Source organism: Dendroctonus ponderosae, unplaced genomic scaffold, assembly GCF_020466585.1.
Source record: "Dendroctonus ponderosae isolate FM_Combo_2020 unplaced genomic scaffold, Dpon_F_20191213v2 Dpon_F_20191213_6, whole genome shotgun sequence".
NCBI lineage: Eukaryota > Metazoa > Arthropoda > Insecta > Coleoptera > Curculionidae > Dendroctonus > Dendroctonus ponderosae.
Window position 1 is genome coordinate 5,425,884 of NW_026018814.1, and position 27,611 is coordinate 5,453,494.

At 31.8% G+C, this 27,611-nt stretch overlaps 1 protein-coding gene and 1 non-coding gene across 3 annotated transcripts; one reads left to right on the forward strand and one right to left on the reverse strand.

Moving 5' to 3' along the window:
* The first annotated feature begins 1,094 nt into the window (after positions 1-1,094).
* Positions 1,095-12,667, forward strand: LOC109540523 (peptidyl-alpha-hydroxyglycine alpha-amidating lyase 2). 2 transcript variants are annotated; one of them, XM_019908949.2, is made up of 7 exons: positions 1,095-1,424; positions 5,298-5,464; positions 7,088-7,286; positions 7,951-8,152; positions 8,321-8,512; positions 9,544-9,653; positions 11,971-12,667. In XM_019908949.2, exons 1-7 carry the CDS (start codon positions 1,260-1,262, stop codon positions 12,082-12,084), a joined length of 1,149 nt encoding a protein of 382 aa, XP_019764508.1. In that variant the 5' UTR covers positions 1,095-1,259; the 3' UTR covers positions 12,085-12,667. The 2 variants fall into 2 exon arrangements, with proteins under 2 accessions (XP_019764508.1, XP_019764509.1); XM_019908950.2 differs by lacking the exon at positions 1,095-1,424 and adding an exon at positions 3,210-3,488.
* Positions 9,160-9,233, reverse strand: Trnan-guu. Its single transcript has one exon. It is a non-coding gene; the product is annotated as a tRNA-Asn (tRNA).
* Positions 12,668-27,611: the final 14,944 nt, after the last annotated feature.

Genomic DNA, 27,611 nt, shown 5'->3' on the forward strand with positions numbered 1-27,611 from the left:
GGAAATATGGGATTAAAAATTGCTATAATTCTTAAAGGAGTGGAGAAACATCCATTTAAGCAGTTTTACGTCTTTACAGCTGATCTATTAGCAAATAATTCTCTAAATCGCTTTTTGCACACTCCTATCGCTTGATAATCAAATGGCTTAAAGCAAGTAAAATCAATATAAGTACAGGTAAAAAATTTACAAATATTTGGAAAGTCATCATTCTGATTACTGAAATGTTTTTGAATATAAGCTTTCTTAAATCAGAGCCATAAGGCAGTAATAGAGTATAACTTTGCCAAAAATCGCCAAGTATTTTTCATTGTGAAATTCAATATGAATCTAATAATCATACAAAAATGTTATGAAAAATGGTCTTCCATTCGTTCAATCACTGACTTTCAATTGCAAATTTTCAGTTATGGATGATTGAAAACCAGCCAAAAACGGTGAAATTGATTTGTATGTTTCTTATGAGAAAGTCAGCTAAAATTAATAAAGATGCAATATGTGTAATGGCCATATTATTTCAGTTTATAGACAAACCGTTTCAACCTAGTTGTCACACGTTTAACCATTCTAAGTAATCAAGCTTTGAGCTGTTAATCGTGGTTGGTATTGCAAAATTTCATTGCTCAATTGAACATTGACTGATTTTTTTGCTGACTCTTGTCTTTTTAAGTTTTAYTTCARCATAATACGATGGTTTATAGTCAASTGCTGTTTCCTTAACWAAAAARTATTATCCCTTGRATATGACCWAATCAACGKAACATTGATAATATCTGATATGAAGATGTAAATGATGACAATTGTAGAAAAGCTTTATTTAAGTATAGAAAATTTTGAGTTGAGTTATGATTCGCGTCAGTCCTTCGCTTGCAATCAAATTGATGCGTTTATCAACCTTTTGTTTGATAAATTTTCTCATCAGCAGTCTAACCACGTCGTAGCTGTAGCAAGCTTCATCATCACGTTATTGGAAAGCCGATAGTTTTCTCCGGGTTTATATTATCTTTGTTATTAACTTGAAACTCTAAAAATATATAGTCAAATAAATTAATGCCAGATAATTAAATTTCAACATTTGCTGATAAAATCCAGCTTAATTAATTTCTATATGGATCGTTTTGAAGACACCGAAATAAAAAGCAAAACCAACCACTGGCGTCCAAGGACAACCGGCATCGTGCCTCCATGCGCGCTACAAAATCCTGATTCTTCTTATCGATTTCAAAGTGTGAAGTGAAACAGTGAAACATAGTTTGGTCATGGCTCTCAGGACTGATCTAGTATTTTGTACCGCAATTTTTATGCTATTAACAGGCATCTGTATAGCATATCCGGACTTGGGATTCCATCAATTCCATCGCGAGCCACTATTCACCCGGAGTGAAGTAGACCAGCTGCTGGAAATATCCAGGCCAACTCGAGAGGTAACACATTCAGCAGAATTGTACCCGATAGAAGACAGTGTTTAAAACTTTATTCTACCTTCCTTCCGAGCGTTTAACATTGGGATATATATATATAAATAATCTTTATTTCCTATAGAAAAAGGCTATCGACCCAATCGGTCTTTCTGCCCTAACATAGGGAATTTATCCAAAATTAAAATTCGCCTCCAGATTATTAAATGTCGGAAGCACCTACCAATGCTTATGTAGTTCATGTTGTAACTGCAAAGTTTGCAAAATTGAAATGGCACGATAAAGTCCTGCAACGAAACATTATTGAGTAATTTATAGTTTTATATAAAATAGCATACATTTTCATTTAAAAAAATTAATTCAGTAAATTATTCAGCAAATACTAAGCCTTTGAGGCAACTTAGGTCAGGCTAGTATAATTTTGTAAAAACTGGAATTTCTGTTCTAGTCAAATGAATCTCGAAATATTTGAGGTTTTTCTAATGGGTACAACGATGCCTTCTTACAGCAGTTTTAAAAGTTTACAATATGACTGAATAAGAATAACACGCATTAAAATTTATTAATTGTAATTATTGTATTATTTTTAATATATAATTGCAAGTGAGGAATGTATTTCTTCAAATTAATTTCTAGATAAAACTATTTGCGTTTTGTAAAAATTGGGGCGTTATAAGCTAAACAGCAAATATTAATTCTGGTTATTGATATCGTGAGATTTTTAAGCCTCAATATCATTTCAAATATCATCTCTTGAAAAATATTGACGATCAATAGCAGAGCAGCCAGATGTTTTGTCTTAATGAAACTTAGGTCAGATCGACTTCTTTTGAGCGAAAGAATGTCGCAGTGCCCTTTTGATCGTGTGCTTACGGGAGAGCCTGAACATTAATTACGTTCGAGTGTTTTACACTTATACAGTATACATAGACAAATACTAATTAGCTCTGCAAGGACCTCATGATATAATAAGTCTCTTCCTCACAAAATCTGTCAAAAATTGCTAAATAGTGGCAAAGACCAGTCAGCTAAGAAGCCTAGAAATATTCACCTTGAACATCTTGAAAGTTAAAGTGCTAATATATAAATAAAGAAAATGATAGAAAATTAATACATTTTGATCAGCAAATCGTAAGTCTGTATATTCAGGAACTCGATAAGGGACTGATTGGTGCTGTTTCATTTTAAGCCATTTGGTAAGCTACTTAGAATCTTTGATGGACCTGATTGTACTAGGGGACGTGCATAATATAACATATTTCATAAAAGCATTCACAGTGGACCCAGCAATCGGAATTTCTATAGAATTAAAAATGTTAATGTTGAATTGATTTTTTTCTACGCGATAAACTGTGATGTGACGATGGTTTAGCGAATCCGCTGTGGCACTTGGTGCTTGGCACATTTGTGGCAGTAAGCATTGAACAATAATCTAAATTTTTAATTGGATTGAGTGCGGTCTTTCCAAGTTACCATCGACTTTCAATTAGCCAATAGCATTTTTAGAAGAAGGCCTCAAAATACTACTTCCGATACACTTTTGAAAAGCAAACCGTTCTAATTCGAAGTTCTTTTTGCAAAATTTTTTTGCTCGGAAAATTTTGCAATATGGAAAGCTCTTTTTAATGGAGTAAATGTGGGACTTTATGGACACCCTGTATCATGCCATTGAAGCTATTTCTCGCACAAATTTATTATTACTAAATATTGATACAGCATTGCTTTTCTCTTTCTGGTTCAAGTATCCGAACAAAGACAAAATAGTACCGCTTTACTCATAACGCGAAAGTGTACATTGCAATTAGTGAACCCAAGCAAACCAACCATTCTCCTGCAAAACTTGCTCGAGTAAAGTACTTGCCGGATTTGGTTTAACTTTCATAAATTTTTGCGGCTGCGAACCGGAAAGTAACTGTTGCGAGCAGAAAAATAAGACCGCGGCATACAATGAAAAACAAAAATTCCGCGTAAAACAATACTATTAATAATATGAAACGGGAATATGTCATTGCCTCCTGCACTTTATCATTCTTCATTTTGTTGATAATTGTTTTATCGGCTACAGACTGGGTAAGTAGGAAAAGAGTATAACTTGGTACTTATAGTTTTTAAATAATATAGTTTCCCACTTCGCCACATGATTGCATTGATATTTTATCAAGAAATTAATATTATATTGCCATTGTGCGGAAACTTGACCGTTTTGTTGTCAAGGAAAAGTGTGTCTGAACATATATTTCTCAAGACCGTGTAGACTAATAAAGATTAAAGTATGTAAATAATGATTGATTGACAACGTGATTATAGTTACTGAATTTATTGGTGGACGACATATAGGCATTTTGGGAGGGTTTTCTCACAAAATCTGTATTTTTGAGAATTAGAATTCGTATCATTTTCATACTTCTATAGCTAAAACAAGTTGCTAAAAGAGGGCAAACTAAGCACACCAAAAGCTTTTGAAAATATTTCGAATCAACTATGCAATACAGAGAGAGAATGCAATAATAGGGTTTGTGCAAAATACTGATCCTTCGAAATTTCCACTACTACGACTACGACTGCATTCATAGTTATCGATGTTGAGCCGTTAATTTTTATTAACTCACACCACATCCACACAATTCAACACAAGATTCTTTCATAACAAAAGTTTGTTAGTGCTAAAACAAAACATATTGTTAGTCCTTTCCTCTGTGACTAGCATTTGTATTATTTTGCAGATTGTGTGCCAAAAAACTATAAATTTAAAACAAGAATCACCTAAGTATAAAATATTCTTCGATGCTAAATTTTGAAATGATTTAAAATTATATAATTTTTTCGGTTACTCTATGCAAGTGCAAATTCTCAATGCACTTTTGCCTTAAGCAATTGTGGACGCAGTAACCTTATGACCTTTAGGATTCACCGGACTCATCCAGCATATTTACAGATTGAAACAATATTAGACAAATTAGTGTCGACTTGTTATTTAAACTTGAACTTAGCGTCGAATTAAAATCACGCAAATAAATTAGCGGGTATTTACAAAAAGTGATTTTAATTAGAATTTCGTCGATAATTTCACGTGGTACTACGTGGATTATTCCAGTGTGATTTGTCATATTTCAGTATAGACTATTGAGTTAGGATTCCGAATGTGTATTTGACTATGTATTTAATTGTCAGCATTATTTTCGCATAGTATTATACATGTATGTGACTCAGTAATTTTATATATGGGTGTATACTCAGAAAAGTATACATAAAATTCTGAAATTTTGCATCAGCATTTTGCAGCAGCTGATTGGTAATAACTAATAACTACATTTTTGTTATCGTTTAGCCAATACGTTCACAATTTCCTAGGTACATTCGGTATCGTAAAGAGTCGTTTGTCGTTTAAATAGAAATAACACAAACCCGCCATAAAATTTAATATTCACACTCGTAGTGCTATTTTATTTACTAGCACATCGACAACTCTCGCCATAATTTGTGTTTGCCATCCACTCTGAAATGCTGATTTTATTTGGTTAATTGAGCAATATGTCTAACTGAAATCATTAAAGCTTCATGAAGGCTGGCATTAATGGGATTTTGCGAATTGGAAGTAAAGAACAATATGACAGCGAAGGTCACACGGGCTATGAAAATTATAGATGTAATCAGTTGTACTCTAGAATCGATGCAGTTTTATTTAAATAAATTACGACTTTAATAGGTAATTCCTTCCAGCGATATTCTATGAGAAAAATTACATATGTACCTATGTAATATAAGTATGTACCTGATTTTGACGATTTATATCATAAATATCTACAAACTTAGTGCAATAATAAAGTGTTTGCTTGCTTGCTGAGATTATTTGGTGATAATAAGTCCTAATTTTTTTAGGGAACCGGTCAATCTGGAGAGTCGATCGTCGAAAAGCCTGCTGTGCCACAAGCCGTAAAGAATTGGCCAGCCGAAGATTTGAAACTAGGCCAAGTAACGGCTGTATCAGTTAATTCTGCTCTTCAACCGGTCATTTTTCATAGAGCTGACCGAGAATGGGATCGAAAGTAAGTAAAACCAATTTTTCCTAACAATTTCAGAAAAAATACTGCGGTTGACATAAATGAATTCAATTTGTAACAATCAATATTTAACAAGTGTGAATAAGGAGGATTTGGCAAAATATGCAAGTTCATGAAAAATCCTGTAAAGCTCAAGTTTTTGCAACCGATGCAATTACTTGTGAAACGAACGTTTTGAATCGATGTTTATTTCACTGAAAAAATATTACGACTATGGCTTAAAGGCCTTATCATTCATTAGTAATTTTATCAGAGCACCTGGAACAAACGTTCTAATGAAATTTGCTTGACCTAAACAATCTTAAAGAAATTTTAACTAGCATAGCATGGTACCTGCATGTAATATAGAAATACAAATACTGCGCTTTACAGGGATGCTGGTGCCGGCAGAATAAGCTTATCAAAACCTTCTCTCTTCATTCTAAATAGGTAGTATAAATCTAAAGAAAAAAGTTTATGAATGCCCAAGCTGATTTGGTTTTGACAGCCAAGCTGCGTAAACATAATGTGGGAAACTTTGTAGTGGTAACGTAACCTTTTTATCTAACGCCCTCATGACCGTTTTACACATAACAGGCTCTTTTAACTACATGATGGAAAGAGAAAAATTAAAACTTGAGCAGCAGGTTACCGAGCCTCGGCCTTACAATTTTATGTAACGACCACATCTCATGTGATCATATGATCTGACACCAATGTTACTAAATGTGTACTAAATTAAAGGTTTTGTAAAAATTGTAGAATTCATTCGTCTTTTTTACAATTCAAGTATTTTGAAGCAAAGTAGAGAAAAATATAACTTTTAAGTGCAATAATAGAATGATAATCAATTTCGTAACTTGAAAGGTTCAGGCTTAATATCCAGTTATCACTTATCTCGTATATCAGGAAAGAACTGAAATATATTAATTTAATCGATGTGAAAATGCAAATAGTCAACACTAAATTCCTTAAAATGAAGTAGTTAAGATATTTCCCTTAGCAGCTAGTTGCAATAAGAATTTACTGGGCCGTTCCGTTTATTCTGAAATATCTAACTTTAATATTAGAAAATATTTTTCTTAAGCAGATTTTCAAAATCTCCAGTAATTGTGAAAACTTGCAGCTTTCAGTTATGTCTACTTCCAAAAGTAGGATTTGATTTGTTAATTAAATAAGTATGTATTATTCTAAAGCTACGAATTAGAGTTGATTTTAAATATAAAAATTGTGTATAGTTAAGAATCTATTTGAAAATTTTAGAATAAAAAAATATTTTAAATGCAATTTTTCTTACTTACCATTATTTCACCACAATTTTAGGAGGTTCCGATCTAAAGCAAAAAAATATTTTAAATTTTAAAGTATAAACTTCTTAAATTCGTAATGAAATATTCGGTTTCGCTGGTTTCCCACCAGGGCATCAGAAAGAATTAGGGTTTTTTTGTGTGACGAGTAAACTTTCCTCCCTCATTGTCCACTTCTTACGAACTATATGAACCATTTTCTTGTAAATTCACTTACTTTACATATATTTAGATTTTTTAGACAAACAAAAATTTGCCCAATGAAAATTGAAATATGATTAATGCAATGAGTGGTCATTTTTATGTCTCATTGTTTTTTCAGTACATTCAACATGAGCCACCATTATCTTCACTCCAACTTGGGACCGATCGCTGACCATACAGTTTTAACCCTTGATCCAAGTAATGGCAAAGTTTTAGAAAAATGGGGTGCAAACGCATTTTATATGCCCCATGGTCTAACGATTGATCGGCACGATAATTATTTTTTGACTGATGTTGGCATGCATCAGGCATTCAAGGTAAGCAGCTCTCAATAAAATGTAATCTGTCTACCGACTTTGCAACATATAAATATTTGCGTACAAGCAGAGTGCCCTGATATAATGTTTCGAATAAACATGCTTGTGATCTCCTTATTTTAACCAAATATTTATTACCCAGGATCGTCCATCGGAAGCTACCCAGAAATGATTGCAGTCTTGTAGACTTAAGATTTATTCATTTTTCAAATTTATTCAAATAGGAAGTTTTAGGTTGCTGCACATCTTTTGCAAAGGGTTTACATTTTCTTTTTCATTTTTTTAATATATCCCAGGCGTTGATAAATAGAAAAAATGATCTTGCTATTTACAATTCGATAACATGTCTCAATATGTTTATGGAAACCAATCAAAATCGTTTCTAGTTATATGGCTTACTTAAAGTTTACTTTATTCATTGCTTGAATATCAATGCGTGAAAAGTTGAGATTTTAACTTAAATTTTTTAAATAATTTTAAGGTTTGAATATCTTTGATTTTAGGATGTTTCTTGCACGAATGAAAAGTTTTTAAGAACATCAAAGTCAAAAAGCTTACTTTTGGCTTCAAAAAAATAGGCTCATTTTTTGGACAGCCACCAATTTTCATACCCCGATGTAACATTTGAATTATATATTTTTAGTTATCGTTTACTTTCTTCTAGTTTAAACGAGGTCAAAACATACCAACTTTGGTTTTTGGAGAGCTTTTTGTACCTGGATCTGATCACGGGCACTTGTGTAAACCAACCTCAATAGCAGTGGCGTCTACAGGAGAGATTTTTATAGCTGATGGATACTGTAACAGCAGAATCCTAAAATATAATGCAGCAGGAGGATTGCTTAGAGTAATTCCCAGTCCTTCAGGTAAATTATGGATCATACAAAGCCGTAGTATTTTCGCCTGTCAGATCGTAAAAGATCTATGTGTGATAACATTTATCAACTTTCGATTAACCGAGAATTCTAAAAACAGAACAAATTAAATATATTTTATGATATGAAAAATCCCATTAAAATATTGAATTTATCTAGAATTCCTCTCGCTGCAAGTTCCGCATTCTCTGGCTCTCATCGAATCTACAGATCGGCTGTGCATCGCAGATAGAGAAAACATGAGGGTGGTATGTCCCAGAGCAGGATTATATAGCGTTAAAGGAAGAAAAGAATCAGAACTGACTATTCAGCAGCCGGATATGGGTCGACTGTTCGCAGTAGCTGCTAAAGGTATAATATAACATTAAAACTTGAAATAAATGAATCATCTATGAAAATGTATTCAATTAGGACTTCACTATATTAAATTATTTTGCATGCATATTATGTACCTAAGTGAAGTTATACAAATTTCAGCTCTAGAAGTTTTTTTTTTGTTTTCAGTTTCAGAATAATTATTTTCATAAATTGCTAATAAGAAAGTCCCAGCTGCAAAATGATTATCTACATCTTTGGAAGTAAAAAAAAAAAGTAAATTTCTAATCCCGTCGATCATCAATCACTATCACAATCGGTTTAGTCGCTTTTTTTGCTTAGATCTTTGCAAATAACTGGTAGGCATTAGTTTTATGAGCTAAGTATGGCTATCAATTCAACTTGTTTAACTTAAAACTTCTCTCCTTTAACCCATTTTCTATATATTCAGTGATGGCGCATGAGAAAACTCAACCTGTTTATAAAAACAAAAGGATTCTGTGTACTATTTAAAGGGTCGTAATATTCTGCAGACAGATAATTAATTGTTTCCCATTTTTTTAATGATAAAATTTTACCCTTTCGAACTCTATATTTTTCTACTAAACCCAACATAATTAATAAACCATTTACCAGAAATAAAGAAATAACAAGAATTTTCCAATTCAAAAACAAAAAAAATGCGCCCCCGGGTGGGCTCGAACCACCAACCTTTCGGTTAACAGCCGAACGCGCTAGCCAATTGCGCCACGGAGGCCACAATGTTTGACATGTGTACAATTGAATTCCAATTCATCCTAATTAGGCTTTCTGATAACGACTAATGTTTACCAGATAAAATAAATAAATGGATTCTAAACATTATGTAACAACCATGAATTTTAGATAAAATAATCTTGAGTGATATGAATTAGAATTCCAAAACAACAATTTCTATAATTATCTAATTCCATATTGTGTCCAAAAATGGGAATAAGAATCGAATAAAATAATTCAAATAAATAAGAATCAATATTCAACTATTGTTAAAAATTTCATTATAGTTCAATTTGTTTTTATTTTTTCAGGAAAACTGATTTATGCAGTGAACGGATTCACTAACCAAATGTTGCCTGTCCAGGGATTAACTATAGATCCTGAAAGTGAAACTGTGATAGACCATTGGTCACCAGAAGCGGTAAGAATTACTTCTCGTATAAATTAAATCATTTATGAGCGAAAAAAAACCATTGAAAAATCGGGTTTTCTGCATTTAAGCGGTAAATACAAAAGCTCAAGATTTTTTTTGTGTACAACTCTACCATTCAACGTTTTCCTCTAGGAGGTATTTCAACCTCAAAACTGCATCTCCATGTCACCATTTCCCGTGTTTTCGTATTTAAATTTAATTGTTTCTTAAAGTTGGAACTTCAACAACATTTTCCACCAGGTCCTCATCTGTTATAAATTTTTTTTCAAAAAAATGATTTGCGCTTTCCTAAAGGTGTACATCCAGTTTTTATGATCAGAACTTCAGGCGATATTGATTCTTCGTTCTTTATTTCATTTTAATAAAAACAGGTGTTGAAAAAAAATTACCAACTTTTTATTTTTTACATACAAACTGGCGAAGCAATTTCAATCAAGTTTAACACATGTAGTGGATTACAAAACCAATAATGAAGCACATTAAAAGTAATTAGTTTGACTTAACTAACGGTAAAAAATAATCCGATTTAACACGACTTACATTTAACCGACTACGGAAAAGTTAACGGAAACAGAAATACAGAGGGTCAAAGTTATTTTTGTAATGGCCATTTTTCAATAACTCACGAACGAAGTTAGTTTTCCAATTCAGACTAATAGTCTTTTACTTAACTTCGGTATTCAAGGGTTTATATTTATAATGTGTTCATGAAATTGTTACTGTTCGTCAAATTATTATTATCCTCTATTATTCATCAATAAATAGGCAGGTTTTTCTTCTCTAAAAAATCTCTAAATTAAATATATCGCTAACCAAATTTGGGACCCTTAAAAACCAACAAATTTCGATTTTTTATAAAAAACAACCAATGTTCTTGCTGAGTGATCTGAAAGACAATTTGAAGAAAAAAAATTGTTCCCGTATTACCGTTCCGGCATTTCCTCTGAGGTAAGTTGAGCAAAACCGTATTCGTTTGATCCCAGAAATACGCATTCAAAGATATACCAGTAGGTACCTATGAAACACCCTGCTTTAAAAAATCATATTATTAGCCAATATACCTAAAATATTAAATATTTAGTATTACAAATCAATATAATTAAAAGGTAGGTCTAAAATCTGCTCCACAGTAAATTAAGCTCATCTTCTATACTTAGTTTTAATTAAAAATATTTTGATCATTTCAATTTTTTTTTTCATTTCAATTACTTAATGGAATGGAGCTAAATAATTATTCATATCAAATGCCATAGCTAAACTATCGTTACTCAAATATCTTGAATCTATAACAAATATATGCTGTTTAACGAATTCCAACGCAAAATCGGATTAAAACCGAATCGAAATGATCTTATTTAAATGCTAATGAACCTACAGAAAAATGTCCTCTACTTCAGAACAAGGCAGCGAAAGACATTAAGAAATACTAACCGCCATAAATGCAAAGAAAAAAACAAGTTTTTGTAACGTTAACGACAAACCGTGATATTTAACAATTCCAATTAGCAATTGCAAGATATGAGCACTTTGCGGCTTCTTTGAGATCCGACATGTTCCCTTGTTGCAATTTTCTGTATGAGTACTCTGTCCGGTTATATCATATTTTAACACTGATTGGTTGTCCGATAAAAAAAAACTTGACAAGCTGCAATAAATAAACCGTCTTGCGCTTGTTTGACGACATGTTCATTTAGTCAACGTAAAAAATGGCAAGTGTTGTTGAAGATTGTCCGAGATTCGTCTCCAACATTTATTCAGAATTTCAACAAAGGTCATTAGCAAACGAGAGAAATAATATATAGATTATAATCTAGTGCAAACATTTTTTTTGAAAAAAATATTTATACCAGGCAATGATAATTTTGCGCATTTAATGGACACTTTTTCTCCTAATCTACACAGTTTTTCAGTGAAAAAAACTCAACCCTAAAACTTCAAATCGCCCGCCTTTTTTGATCAGCCATTACTTTGAAATTTTGAGCAAAAGTTGCTTGGATTCCGCTCGCTCCAATTGTTTTACTTTCGGAAAGACAAAAATACTAAGTAGTTGATGAAGCGCACTTTTAAGAATATAGTTAACATTTTTGGACCATAGTGACATTTTCGAGTATTCAACATTTTCGCTATATTTTTGAATGTAGAATTGCCTCTTAAGGTCTTGCAGATTGAAAGTTGATCATCCTGTATCAACCGTCTGAATTTTCCGTTTAGTGTATAAATATATCTTTCTGGTGTAAGGTGGTTTCCTCTTATTTATTATAATCGTTTCATTAAAAATCTAGATATTTAACAAAATGTTTTTTAGGGATTCTCCAACCCGCATGATATTGCAATTAGTGCTACTGGCGAAACATTGTATGTTGCAGAAATTGGTCCAAACAAAATTTGGAAATTCGACTTGGTACCACCAAAGAAATAATTATGTTAATAAAATATTTCATTAAGTTGGTAAACAATATGTAGGATTTCATTTTCGATTCGAGCGAGATTATTAGTATTAGGTATTACTGACTTACTATCTTACCGACAGCAGCTATTCACTCATATCAAAATTAACATGTCGTGAGTTATACACCATCAGTTATCATTAACATTGTATAACATTTAGCTGGAAACAGTATCCTTAACGTTAATAGTTAGTTGCAATGTATTAACATCTAGAATAGAATAAATAGATCAACGACTAGAAGAAATATGTATAACTAGAAAAAACGATTTGTGTGGGTTATACATACGAGTAAGTATAAAGTGATAACAATAATAACATATTTATATGTTTTTAAGACATTTTGTAAACGTGGTAAAAGTATCGATACCCAAAATGCAAATATCTACTTAGTATGGTATGAGCTTCATTAGAATAATTTTGCTGAACCTCAGGATTTGGAGAAGCTTTAGTAAAAAAATGTTTTTATTTATACGATGTAATTTATTTGCCATTAAAACTGTAGACAATAATTGTAAAGTTAGTTTATGTGTTTGAATAAATGTTATGTTCAGAAGTTTTAATTTGATTTGAAACTGTTATTTCCAAACTACACGACCATATTTCAATAGCAAGGTTATCAAGTCGATATATATTTTCGGTTTTAATGCAGAAAAAGTATACTGTTTAGATGGGAAAAGTAATCGTCGCGAATAAACTTCAAAAAAATATATTTACTATTATTATTAAATCTGGACTCAGCATCCCCTAAAAGTGCAATAAAATGCACTAGAAACACCTGTTTAAGATAGGTTTGTACACAGAAGCCAAAACAAACAAATAAAGATATGGAGCAGTAAAATATTAGGAATAAGGTATCGCGATCCTCAAACAATAAATGAGTTGATAATTTACAACCCAAGCCCCGCTTTGTTGGTTTAGTAAAGTAAGTAGAGTGTTTATTTTAAGATGAGCAAACAAAACTAGAAGCCGTTTGTCACGATTCGGGCTACCTTCTACAATTGCAGGTAAATATTGACGCAAAGGATTTTCTAAGCCTGCAGCTACGTTAGTAGGTCTACCTGAAAAAAAAATATTTAATTTAATACTTTGGTGGTATAAAATAAATATTTAAATGACGACACAAACTGTAATTTATATCTATTCATATATTTATCATTAATGTAAAAACTGTTGGCTTTCGTTATTTATGTTTATGTATGTTGCCTCAAAGCGTGTACCGTCTTCAGTAAAACGTGTGGGATCAAGGTGTCTCAGAAACAAATTGCAAAGTGAAAATTCTTATTATTAGTAGCAGTATGTTATTATTAGTAGTAATTAGTAGTAATATCGAATTAAAGTTTTCAGTAGATTTGACTATTTTGTTAGTTTCTTAATCTAATTAATAATCAATTATTGCTCAGATGCAAAGAGACATCAACATTTTTTCATACTCATTTGACATGAAATGTTAAAGGTTGTGCGAAGAAGCTTTAATAAGGACAGAAAAAGACGCAAATTGCCTGAAAGAAAATAATCATCTGAAAGATCTTACATAGAAATTTACAGTAATTTATTAATTTTTTGAAATTTCTGAAAAGCATTGTTTGTACATTGGATTCGGAATCCCTAAGAAAGAAAAAGCATCTTTCAATTGCTTATACATATATCGGTCAAGAAACTAACGCTGTTGCAAGAAAATGACACATAGAAGAAATAAGTCCTTATATGTTTTCTAAAAAGGTCTTTTAATGAATTAATAATGTGGTTCTTCTCCCATGTGCAGATTCTTGAACATTTGCCGTAAAGTAATAAATGTATGACAAACCGCCACCTAAAATTTGATTTGATTGGAGTTCTGATCAAGTTTTATGTTTAAGATTTGAAACCAATTTTGCCAAGCGATTTTTTCTAATTTCATAAGCACGGGTTGGAACTAATTAAATTAAATGTATTCACTTGTTCCAAAAAAATCCAGGCAAAGCAGCACATTGAATTTTATCTCCTATTCAGTGGAAAATTATAACGACCCACATAGTGCTTTACCTTTGACTGCAAGTTCTGCCTGTTTGGTCACGACCAAAGCAGGCTATGCCATTCTTCTTAGCGAGAAAACGTATGTAAAGCTTTACTTCGCAGTATTTAAATGAGCGGGATAAAAATGGGCAAACACCTTACGTGCACACCACTCGCGAACCAAGATAATGTCTTATTTATTCCCAAGTCGTGAGAGGAAATAAAGTACAAGAAGAATGCAAGCAACCAGACCATTGGCGTTATGCGGCCCACAAAAGATATACCATGTCAACGGCTGGGAATTGATGATATTTGGTTCTCATAAAGCTTATACTTGCTTTGAAAACATTACAGCATACAAGATAACAACTGGATAAGTACTGGATATTAAAAAAAAATCCCTGTAGTTTAAGTACAAGAAACGTAAACACTTTTTTTATCGTTATATAAACGTCGTTAAAGATCAATGATGTGGGAATATACTAAATAAACGCTTAAAAATCAGCAGATTTGCTGTTAATTGAAGGCGTCCGTCCGATCAACAGTATTTCATTTTCAAAAAAAATTACAAGATCATGATTTATGATAAACCTATCATCAGGAGTTTCACTCCTCTAATAAAAAATCCCCCTTCTAATAAAAAACATTATTAGATGCTTAAGATTTTGAACTTGTAATTCGTATATTTTATATACATAGGTATATCTGTTTTTTCATAAATTGCTACAAATTTACATGAAACGGTAAACCAAATCACTTCCCATATGTGACGCAAATTGAGAAATATTGAAGACGTGTTTTCCAAACTCCTGCGAATGATATTTATGTATAAATAAAAAATGTACATATATAATATTTATTTGGATATTTCGTCACAAATTTAGGGTATGTACTACAAAAGATCAACTTTCAAAACTCATAGTAAAGTATGTGATTAATGTCCTTTAATTAAGTCTTTTAATGTTTTATAAATTGTTTATTCCAATTTCCTATTAACTCACGATTTGTATAAATTATTATGATACAATACAACACAAAAGGCCCAAAATCGTGAAATTATACAATGTTCTTTATGTGAAACTGTTCAATTTCCAATAGAAATAGAACGAATTTACCTGAACCTGCCATTCAACTTAACAACCGATATCCCCATCAAAAAAGACACCTCAATGGTGAAAATTTTACGGAGATTATACCCTATTGTGCTCAAGGGAATATCAGGATTTAGGATATGCCAGAATCATTAGGGGGATTTACAGAATAAGTGGTGTCAACTTTTCACAGGTTGTTTCGATATAACTGTATCAATCTATGATAAGTCGTTCAATGATCAATTAGCGATGCAATTGCAAAGTAAAATTCAATTACAAACTTGTTCACATTCACAGTTATTTGAAATATACAGATAAGTGAATAGTCAATAGTTATAGTGTCGGATTTGGTTATTTTTTTTGCTACTACACTTTGACGATTTTTACAGATACAACCATCTATCCACCTGATTAAGTAAAATTGAAGCACCTATGAAATTGAAATGTAATTTACTTGACAAGAGGAAAAAAGTTGCAGTTGTAGAAACTTCTACCTGCTCAATCCACCCACGACTACGATTTTTCAGTTTTACGATACCTGATCCTATGCTTTACCACCTCCTTTTCTTATATGTCTGAACAGAAATTGACTCAATGAAAGTCTTGAAATGAATCAAAAACAGAAGACTAATCAGGTCAGCTTTCTGCCGTTTTACATTCTGAATATGTTCAGTTCAAAACTGAACTGACAAGGTGGTGGCAATTTTAAGGATGTCTCTTATTTCGAACAATTTACAGGCGGAATCCGTTTGAGTTCTTTTTGAAACACAATGGCTTTAAGAAAAGCCGCCACGCCATAGATAAACCAACTTTTGGGCGAGCGGCGAGACCCAACCTGCACAGATTCAAAATATAAATTACCAAATTTACAATGCATAGCCAAAGCTCTCACAGGGAAGGTGTCGAAAAGCCGACTTTATTTGAAAAATACCGACACAATTTGTGGAAACGCTCTCCGAGGCCTCCGCTAAAGGAGAATGATCTATTACGTAACAAAAATTGAAACATATTTTACGGAAATGAAGACAGCCACTTTGAAAAGAAGATTTTGATCCGCAATTCAACTAAATATTCAGGTTGTTTTCATTGGAGCAGTGGCGGTCCGACCAGATTACGCCAGAATTGAAAAACATACGACTAATAATTCTGAGGCCAAAGCAAGAAATAAACAGATCAGATGCAGTAGCAATTTTCAAAGCAGAAAAGCTGTTATACAAATTACAAATTTATTTGATCGCATTTCAAAACCATTACAGGCCACAAATCAGACACAAGGAAAATAGATACAACAATTAATACTTTCTCTTTTTTTAAATTGGTATTATTTAGTTAAATAAAAAAATCCTGATAATTGTTCTTTACATTACAGACATCATAAATAGTATTGGGTAAAAATTTTTTCGAATTGTGATTCAGTAATCTTTACAGTATTCAACGCAATATGTATTTTCTCTGTAACGATCGTGAAACAGAAATTTACATTTTATTGGAGAGCAAATAAACGTTAATTAAACTTTACAATAAAATAACCTTTAAAGTTTAAAACCACGTCGAAACCTGATTTTTTACTTGACGCGTCTTTCGGCAGCTGTGCTATAATCTTCGGAAGAAGAATAAAGTCATGAAGTCTTCGAAGGAAGAAAACACTTAAAAAATAAAAATATATAAAAGTTGAAGAGAATTGGGATAGCGACGGTAGGAAAAAACTATTCTGTATCAAAAACTTACGTAAATTGTCGCAAATATCGCCGAAATGTAAAGTCGCCAACTTTCAGCAGAAAGCCTTAGAGTTCTTACCTGTAAAATAGAGAATGAAGATTATAAAGATTTTAATCTTAAAACGCCATTCAACTAAAGCTGTAAATTTGCACAAAGTTTGAAATGCATTTACAGATTTTGAAATATTTTAATTTAGACAATAAATATTTTTGTGAAGGCGCTACATTAGCAGCTGTTGTATAATTCCTGTATAGAATGTGAGATGATAAAACTGTTTAACAGAAGAAAAAAAATATTTTCGGGCAGAAAGAGCGATTGGGTCGATAGCCTTTTTCTGTAGGAAATAAAGATTATTTATATGTATATTATATATATAAAAATGTTTTCGGAAAACATGTTCTTACGTTGCTGCTGTGTTGTGTTGTTAAGTGTGTCTGATTTTTGGAAATTGTGCTCTTCTTTAGATGAATTTGTAACTATGTTGAACTATTGCCAAAGTGTATTTAAGAATTGAAAAGCATTACACTTTCAACTAACAACTAGGTATTGTATTTTGAATCCAAATATTTTACTTAAGAATGTTAAGACTTAATCATCATCAAACTCACACAATATAATACAAACCAATACTTCTCTGTGCTTTTGGACTAGATTTTAAAATTTTCCAAAGGGGAAAATTGATTACTTCCTTTGCACGTTGTTGCTTTATAATCCGAAATATTTTTTTGTTTCACATATGTCATTACCCCTAAAAGACACGCTACTGAATGTAAGTTCGCAATAATGATGTATAATTAGTGTAAGAGCAACCGAAACCGGTCTCTAGCGTAATAATTCGGTTTTTCAACAGAAGTTAAATGTCTCAATATAATCTGGCGGTGTCTTTGATGTTACTTACCTGGGCGACGCAATCGCAAACCCAAACGAACTCGCAGCAATTGGCCGAAGAATGAGTAATTATACTTAAGTGCAGCTGTTTGGATACGCTAGCTTTAAGTTATTTGTCGTTTGGTTGAGCAGTTAATCTACTTTAATGTTTATTTTTCCAGTTTTTTTAAGCTTGTTAATAACATTTTTACTTAGTTAAAAATTACTTTAAAATTCTAAATATAGGTATATATAAAACAGAATAAGAATGGAAAGCCGAGCTGACAAGACGACTGATACTTTTCTCACCATTTGATTAAATCTCTTGATGTAAGACGATTTATTAACACATTCATGCACCGCATGATCCGGGCGCTAAGATATTCCATCGTGACCATTTTCATCGATAAGCAGTCGAAGAAATATATGGGATTTAGCATCAAGCATATCACGTATGTACGTATACCTAACACCTTTATTTATGGCTTATTTCCAATGCATTGTGTTTCCAGCCGTTGGAGAGCCATAATTTTAATACTTAGTTATTCCAATCGAAGTGCTGAATGTAGCTAACGACATGAATATTGTATTAATACATAGCAGTCTACAGACGTTGATTTATGAATTTGCAATTTGCCATAAAAAATCGAACAATATAAAAGAATACTTTATTGAATTGGGTACGAATAGAAAATTATAATTTCGTCCATGTAGCAAGTCTTCGCTATGTTTATGGGGATGGACTCGAACTTACTTAGTAGTTAACACTTTTCTGTTAACATCACTTAAATTAAGTTTTATTTTCCAATTTGTTCTGTTTTATTTGTAATGACATTAAAAGTTGCACTGTTAGAGTAAATAATGTACTTTTTTTTCATTTTTGTAAAGCTGCATCTTAAATACTCTGTGTTACATGCTATTTCACAATATTTCTGCGATATTTGACATCGTACAAAGAATAATTACATTTTAACATCTAAGTTTGAAATAAAAAAATAATGCGAAATTTATTGAGAATAAGAAAAAATATTATTAATCGAAATGTATGAAAATCAAAATTAACAGTTAATTGCAAAACACCCTGTAAGATTACCTATAGAGGTATTTCGACGTGAAAAACGTGAAAGGTCAAAAATCATAGAAAAATTTTGCATTCCTTGTTTCTTACAATGATTTGTGGATCATTTTGAAATTAACTGTACTCCTTAAAATATAAATTCGAAATGTATATTCCAAGAATTCATTCAAGTCAATGAACTAATAAACAATTCAAGCAATGCATAAGTTTATTGCTCGGGTAATTGAGAATCTGGACCGACTAAATTGCTGTTGCCATTCCCAGTCTGAGATAGATACTTAAAATATTATTCCGCGAGGCTGGTTTTAATTAAGTATAATTTGCATACTACATTCGCTTGTAAAATTCATGATTTAGAGTGCAGTAAACTTGCCTAGAATTTAAACAAGCGACAAGATCTAATGAACCTGTAGGTAGATACTATATATAATTGAAGTCATGGAAGCAAAAACGAGTGGAATACAGAAATAATATTACTAATAAAATGACGATATAATTTTGCATGCATGTATGATAGATATTTGATAATCCATACAAATTCTCTTTAAAGGAATTGCGCTGCTATCGTGACGATTTTTATTAATATGAATGTCCTTTAGCCGTAAGCAGGGCAGTAATTATGAAATAAAGTTTTCAAAATGAGGTTTTATTGGGTTTATATTATAGTCTATTGACATTTTCGGTTTATAATCGTACATATTATGCTATTAGTGCATATTATGCTATTATTATTATTATCACTATCATTAGGTTTTGAAATATTTTGTCAATGAACGTTCATAATTAGACTTCATTCGCCCTACCCACGTATGGGAAATGTTTATGGCTTTTTATTAAATCCTCATGACCTGCTACTTTAAATTCCAATTCGTTTCTGATTATGTTAATGTCAAAATGTATAAAATTGAGATGATCTGTAAAGAAAGAAGTTTTAATATAATAATAATTTAATAATGCAACTAGAGAATGAAAAGAAAAATAAGGCGTTGTAGACTCTGGCAGTAAAAGAAACTCAATTTGGGTTGATGACTGTGCACAAAGCAATAAAAGAATCAGAACGTAAGATGCTTTCACCGCTCCATCAAAAGTGGTTCCTAACCCGATAATTACTCCGGTACTGGCCATTGGGTTCTTGAGGTAATGCTTAGCTTGCCCTGTTATTACTCTGGCAACATAATTAGGACGTGACGGATTTTATTTAAGCAGTGGCGTATGGTAAATTAAAAAACCACACTTTTGGGAATACAATTCAATAAAGTGTAAATTATGGTTGTTTCACACACACAACGCAAAGACGTCACCCTATTATTGGTAAATTGAACGAAACGAGATTGAAATTGTCATCAACTTGTAAAACGATGAACTTCAAGCCAATAATTTATGATTGGTATAATTTTGTGTTTTATTAAAGAAACAATAGGTCCAAAAGTGTCTTGACATTTTTCAATAGTTGCACCAAAACCTGATACTTTTTATTTGATTTTAATGAGTTTCTGTAGAATTATTATCGTTAACTAAATAAATCTAGTCTCTAACCAACGGTTAGTCCAATAGATATTTCCTTGGCTAAATTTAAGCAAATAGGTCTTTGAAAATATCAGCTAAAATTTACGTAAATCCATCTAATACGGTAGCTAGAAAGTAAAGTTTTCTTTCTTCATTTGCAGTGCTTTAAATGCGTGAAAGCTGAAACCAGTGACCTGCAACATACATAAAAATTCTTGGTGCTACATCACAACTGAAAAGGCGTTTTTATTAGTTCGTTAGGCGTCTTATCCGAGAAGCATATAATTTTGTCGCTATCAAGAGTGGGCATATAAAATTATTATACATATAAGCGGATAATAAACCAAGCAAAACAAGCCCTTCTTCATAGCTTTTTTCATGGCATTCATGATTTCCGAGGAATGTTGTAAGCCCAATTACCAGACATATCCAGTGACGTAGGTTGAACCGAGAGAGTTTGAACACTTGTGGTTCGTTAAATGACTTTGGGACGCTGAAAATTTTATTTTAGTTTTTGTTTAAATTTCTACTAGTAAGAATCACCAGAGTCTTTGTAAAACTATATTGTGTTAATTTATTCCCAGTGAATGAATGTTAAGCAATACTTTATTCGTCTTTATTATTAATGCGACTACAACTCGAAGATACCTAATATTCAAATATATATACTGGACAACATTAAAAAAAGTTTTGAAATTCAGGTTATTTTGAAGTTAAGAATCGGATCAAAATTATTCCATGCATCAATTAACACTTGAAGCTACATTGATAAATAATACTGTTTAGATATGCTATGAGCAAAGTACTTTAAACACATTCTTGTGATTCATCATAAAAGTAAGATATGAATTAAATCTATTAAGAGCCAATTTATCCATGTTCAGATCGTTTAGAACATATCTGAATGACGCCAGATTACTAGTAATAATGGAAAATTCTAATAAATGATGGTATTTCGTAAAATTGATAGAACCAGTTATGTTAAGAGACCTTATCTGTGACACATGGTTTGCACGTGCCATCAACATCCGTTTGTAATAAGTAGTATGTGACCGAAACATATATTTATCAGTTGCGCCCACTTGCATCTTAATTGGCCCCTATATTATAAATGCTCTGAGATGAATCTAATTATATTACTTCATTATTATCACGCATGGAGATGACATAAAAGAAATCAGTGGAGTGAAGATAGTATTGATATACATATTGCTTTGAGGAGACTGTTTTGCCAGATAATGTTTTCTAAACGTGTCATATTGGAAATTGGATTTTTATGTGAACAGGAGATTTGTGGGCTATAATATCAAGTAATCCATTCTAAATTAATGGTAAATTCAACATGCTTCAGCCAGGGGCGGATCCAGGTTTCGAGTCAGATGGGGGTCAAGTAGTAGAAACTCAGTCTTCTATTGTCCATTAAATTAGAAAAATTCTCGCTAGTTGTTAAAAACCCAGCACAAGGGTGGGGTCATGACCCCCATGACCCCCCCCCTGGATCCGCCCTTGGCTTCAGCAAGTGAGAAAAACATAAAGGTTTTCTTACATTGCAGAAGTTTTAATTCAGCTTACAGGAGAACAGTCAATAATCTCTCGAACTGCCATACTTTTAACATGGAAAATCTAGTTGGAATAGAAATAATTCACAGAAGCAAAGACATTCCAAGCAACATAGTAGTCAAAAATTTTATAGCAACATCTAAAACGAAAAGTTGAGATAAAATTATTTGATCTTTTCCAACGGATGGAAAAACTGGATGCGTATAAACAGAAACAGAACAGATCCTGGAAAAGGATCAGCAGTAGCTGAATACATAAGTAGTTTGGAGCAAAAAGTAAACAATTTATACGTCGCAGTTTTTAATAACAATTTTTTTATATATTTCTTCTGTATTCCTAAAAGACTCCCGACAGCAACACCCCCAGAGGAATGACGCCAATTTTGAATCACCCTGCATACATATATAWACAGGAATATTGACGTTCATACTAAATATTGCTAGACTCATAGACASAAGACTCATGTTTAATCGAAAATCCCTAATGCATGGGCCAAAATAAAAATTCCACATTTTATTTATCTAGGATAATTAAATTCAGAACAGTGATTCGATATTCGCAACATCACAAAGACAAACTGTCCATCTTTCAGACAAAGAGCATTCTCAATGCAACATGCAACATAATCAGATTCTTAATTAACTTTTTCGTAAAAGAGTCTGAACCTCGTTATCTCCTCATCAAAAATTCGTGTGGCAGCCAATGGTAAGGCGAGAATCTRYCGGTAARGCATGGAACTAATCTTCCATCTTTGCCGTACAATAAATCAAAATCAGAAAAATTACGTAAGTTTGTCTTGCTGCTTTTGTTCCCAGAACCAGTGTTGAAATTAAGTTGTTAAGTCTGCCTTGGGGCGAAATGGAATATGCCGTTTCGTGCCAGTGGCGTGGATTGTCAATTGTGTATACTAGACGGCAATGGATCCCGTTTTGGAAAAATTGCTATTGAAAATGTAGCACTTCTTTTAAAAAAAGTATGTGTTCCGATCCTTTTAAGTGTAAAACCATTAAATCGTATTATTAATAGTATGCAGCATTTTACAGGCTTTCTGTTTACAGATAAAGTAATACGTCTATTTCTTACAAAAAAAAATTAAAAAAATAATTTACAGAACATATTTGAACATTGGCTAAACTGCAACTAACAACAACCGTATTTGCATTTAATCCTGACTCCAGACAAATCCAGCGTTCCAAAATAAGAACTTCGGGATTGGGATTATTAATATCAGAAATTCGTACTCGACGGAAAGCTATTCCAGCAGAATCCAAGCAAATTAATTTTTCGGATATAAGTCTGGAATCAAAGACCATTTAAAAGCTGCCACTTTCCTATAAGCATTTCTTATAAGATTTATATATCAAGTTATTCGCACCTGAAACATATTATCTGTTTTTGTCTGGATCTAGCACATGCAGAACTGATCTCCGAAAAAAAAAATTATTACGTCAATATAGTTAATTTTACTTATATGCGCTTAAAATATATGTTTAGAAATTAAACTTAACTTGAATGAATTAATACGTCTAATAAACTTTTAACAAATGAAGCGTTTTGGAGTTTAATTGAAGAGAAAGAAAAAAAATTGTTTTGCTCATTACTTAGACCTTCTTCCTTGCGTCTTCAAAACTCCTAATAACCATTTAATCTCATAACATCCCCCAAATGATTTGATGTGGGTGATAAGCTGTACATGTGCAATTATAGTTTTATCAATTTTTTTTTGTTACTGGTTTTAATAGAAGCAAAAACCACTTCTGAGAATTGAAATGAGAATATAAAATTTTGCTAATCTGGGAAGTGCTTTATTTCAAAGAAAATGTAGCGTATATAATAGGATAATATAATAAGCCTCGAATTTTTATTGAAACCATTGGAAAAGTAAAAAACTCTGTTTCAAATAGCTCAAAAAAAACTCATTAATAATATTAAATTGATATGTGTAATTAAATTTTAAGCCCATTTTTAAGCAAATAACTTTAAGAAGCTTTGTCAACGAAAATCCGACATCTTAATTCGATTCACAACATCTCACATCTGTGTGTTTACGAAGTGCTAAAAATCGAATGAGTTTATAAGTGTGCACCTCATTTTCATCTTCTAACGATCTTTGAAACTGCACAAATGAGGTTGGCATAGTCTTCAGAGGAACAATAGCCACCAGAATAGAAATCTGCCTGGGTCAACCGTTCTCAGAAAACATGTTGCACCAAATGGGAATTTGATGACCGCTCATTTATCAAAATGTCCCAAAGCCAATGCAAATGGCACACTAACAAATAGACTTTTAGATTCCAATTTATTTTTAGGTAAATTCGGTCACTTCCTTTCTGAATAGATTCTTTTGTCACAAAACCAGCAAATAAATCGAACAACGGGCGGAAAGAATACGCAAGTAATCCTAACAAACCGCAAAATTCAATTAGTCGTTTTAAATTACCACACTTTTTACAAAAAAAAACCGTTTTATTCTTCAATCTAAAAGTCAGTTATATCTTCATAACGGACGAGGTAACAATGCGGGGTTTCCGCTCAATTAAAATGAAAAAGATCTATAAATTGAAAGTTAGTCGAGTGAAAAATATCATTGCAGATTATTAATTACGCCAATACAAAGACCAAATTTAAGAACTAAGTAGCAGGTGATGGTTCTTTATTAATTTTATACCAAATTTAATACTTAAATTAAAACAATCAACACTTGAAATTGAAACACATTGTATATGTCATACAAACAAAAATAAATATCACATTAGTTCTGTAGGATTACGAAAAACAGTTGAAATTTATTTTTAGTGGTTCAAAGATCGTTTAACCGTTGTCACGGACAAAACCTAAAAGGTAGATTTAAATATGATGCATGGCCTAACAGTAAATATGTTACATGTAGCAGTTTAAAGTACTACAGGAAAACATTAATATCTCCTCCAGGTGCACCTGCCAAAACTTTTTCGACTAAGGATTATTTATAGATTGTTAGATTCGGGCTCTCCGTGCTTTTATTGAGATTTTACGTCATAATTTATCAGGAAGCTTTTAATAAGAGAGATTCTTGCTTCATGACTGCTTAAAGAGAAATAGCTCCTATTTATAGACGGCTTTGAATTCTTAATCAACTCGTTTTATCAATCTCTGATGGTTTAGCTCCTGTAGTGATAGTCATTTGGACTGCAATAAATTAGAGAAGCCATATGAAAATATCTTAGATGCAAATCGAGAAAAGACTTTCTGAAATGTTTTCAAGATAGAAGTAAAATGAACAGCTTAATAATACATAAATCTTAATAATTTATAGTCCTTATCGAAGAATGCCTAAGAGATCAACAGATATACTTGAGTATAATATGATAACGTTTTTAAGCAACTAACTTGACATCTTGAATCGGAAGAATGCTTTAAAACACTGTCTTTTCCTCTGTCTGCAAATTTAAAATGTAAATCTTGAAAACAATGTTCACGTGAATTATTTACCATTTGATCAAAACGTTTTAGTTTTATCAGGTAAAAAAACAATGAACTTGGAAAATGCTTAAATCCTTTGTACAGGAGCCATGTGATTAATTAGTATCAACTTATTAGCAGAGCTTAAATGGAATCATACGAATTTAAAAACAAGAATTTCATGCTTTACTATCAAAATGATTATGGATGTAAAAATACTAAAAATATCTCGAAAAAACCGTTGGAACAACTGAAGTCGCTGACGTTGAAACGGAAGAAATCATTTCTAGTTATTGAACTTATTAACTTCATCGTTTGCGCAAGTCGACAATAAAAAGATGTGAATTCTAAATATGTGTACAGTCTTTGCAATGTTCAATTGTATACGATTTGCTAATTAAACTTGCAACCGACAATGAAATTAGGGACTTAAATATCAAATGTAGGTAATAATCATAGACGAATGAATTAATCTACCCGAAAATCAAAACAAATTTATGTGGTAATTAAATTTTATTGTCCCTTTGATAGGCAGTTTCTCGGTCGTAAATGTTAAAGCCGAAAAATACTGAGACCAAAAGTAATAAAATCAAAATCCCACTGTCTCATATCCATAAATTTAAAGACAACAATACCCCTCTGATTTAAATAGTTAGTTCCTTTTATTGAAGTGATTCAATAAAAATGGTTTAAGATATTGCAGAAGCTATAAAAATATGAAATGTTCTAAAGATCTCACCTTTGTTCTTAAAAAATGGAAGGGTTTTGAAATTGTTTCGATGTGAGTTTGTCTTAACAGAATTAAGTAGTTGGTGTCTTACTTCTAAAAACTTCAATCAAATGAGTTATTTGGCAATAAATAATTCTGAACCAGTATCCACTTATATACCGGTTACAATTTTTTTCAATATCTTTTTAATGTTCATTAAATTGTGAGTTTTTGTAGCTATAAACCTCTATGTAACCTAATTAACATCAACCAGCACGTGTATTGCTGGTAAAGAATATCACGAAAATAACTGACTGGATAAATAAGTATCAGTAGGATACTTAATAACACTTCAATATTTCAACCGTCAAACAATTATTTCATTTCTTTACATCTCTTACTTTCCAATCAAATCAAAACAAAATATATTCTTTAAAGCTAAAATCAAAAGTGCAATTTGATACATATGCTTCCTCTGTTTTGTCTGCTTTGTTTTCACGAAATAATTTAGTTGCTTTCATAATAATTATGTAAACTCATAATATTTAAATTTCAAAAACCTAAGCAACATAATGAGATTAATATAATAGTACAAATCATAGAAGCATCTGAAGAATAGATGAGCGGTTACATCTTGGACTCATCCCAGAAAAACCCTATGGGCGTAAATTCCGTGATAATATTTTGAGTTTAATATGTTGTTTACTATATTTAATTGGAGTACTTCAATGCTTGTAACAAAATGTTGTCAAAATATTAGCTCATATTAGAAAAGCATTAACTTAATTAGACTCTTTGTTAACTAGTAAGTCAACTTTCAATTTAGCCACGTATAGACATAGAAACGTAAAAGCCAGCCGTTGATATACAAAATAGAAACCTGACAGTTGCTCTATCGAATCTAAAAAAGAACAATGATTATAAAAATCCCTTTTCACGCTATCTCGCTTCGCTACAAAGGAACCATAAACAAAGTCCTAAACTTATGACCAGTCGGTCCGGTGTAGGATGTAACAGCTTGAATACTGAAATGAGTTTCGAGAAAACCTGTCTGACTTTTTCTACAATAAAGACATTGGTTACCTGTCAGAAGAAGAGGAGTATTCGCCACTCAATTGATAAAAAAAACGATTTCTAAGTTTTCTAAATTTTATAGTACATTTTATTGTAAAATAGTTTTGAATTAAATACATATTTTAATTTGTAATGGTTTTAAAAAATACAAATACAATTTTACATTCTAGTTATTGTCTTGAATAATATTTTTAATTTTTGAGGAATGAAAAAATATATTTTCTATCCAGGTTCCAAGACAGAACCTCTATATTTTCTTGAATGAAAAAGATTTTGTTGTTTTGATTCAGAACCGTGGAAGTTGAACAAGTAATATTTTAGAAAGGAATATAATCATTGCTATTTACCTTAATTAGTTGTGTCTGTGACTACTTAATATATCTATATAATGTCTACCTATTTTATTAAAAAGTTAGTAAAAACCTCAAGCGTCTAGGCAGTAATAAAATCTAAAGAGCAT

Coding starts and splice junctions, on each gene's coding strand:
- LOC109540523 (XM_019908949.2), top strand. CDS start 1,260: ATGGCTCTCAGGACTGATCTAGTATTTTGTACCGCAATTTTTATGCTA. Junction 5,465..7,087: donor GACCGAGAATGGGATCGAAA/GTAAGTAAAACC, acceptor TTGTTTTTTCAG/TACATTCAACATGAGCCACC. Junction 8,513..9,543: donor GTTCGCAGTAGCTGCTAAAG/GTATAATATAAC, acceptor TTATTTTTTCAG/GAAAACTGATTTATGCAGTG.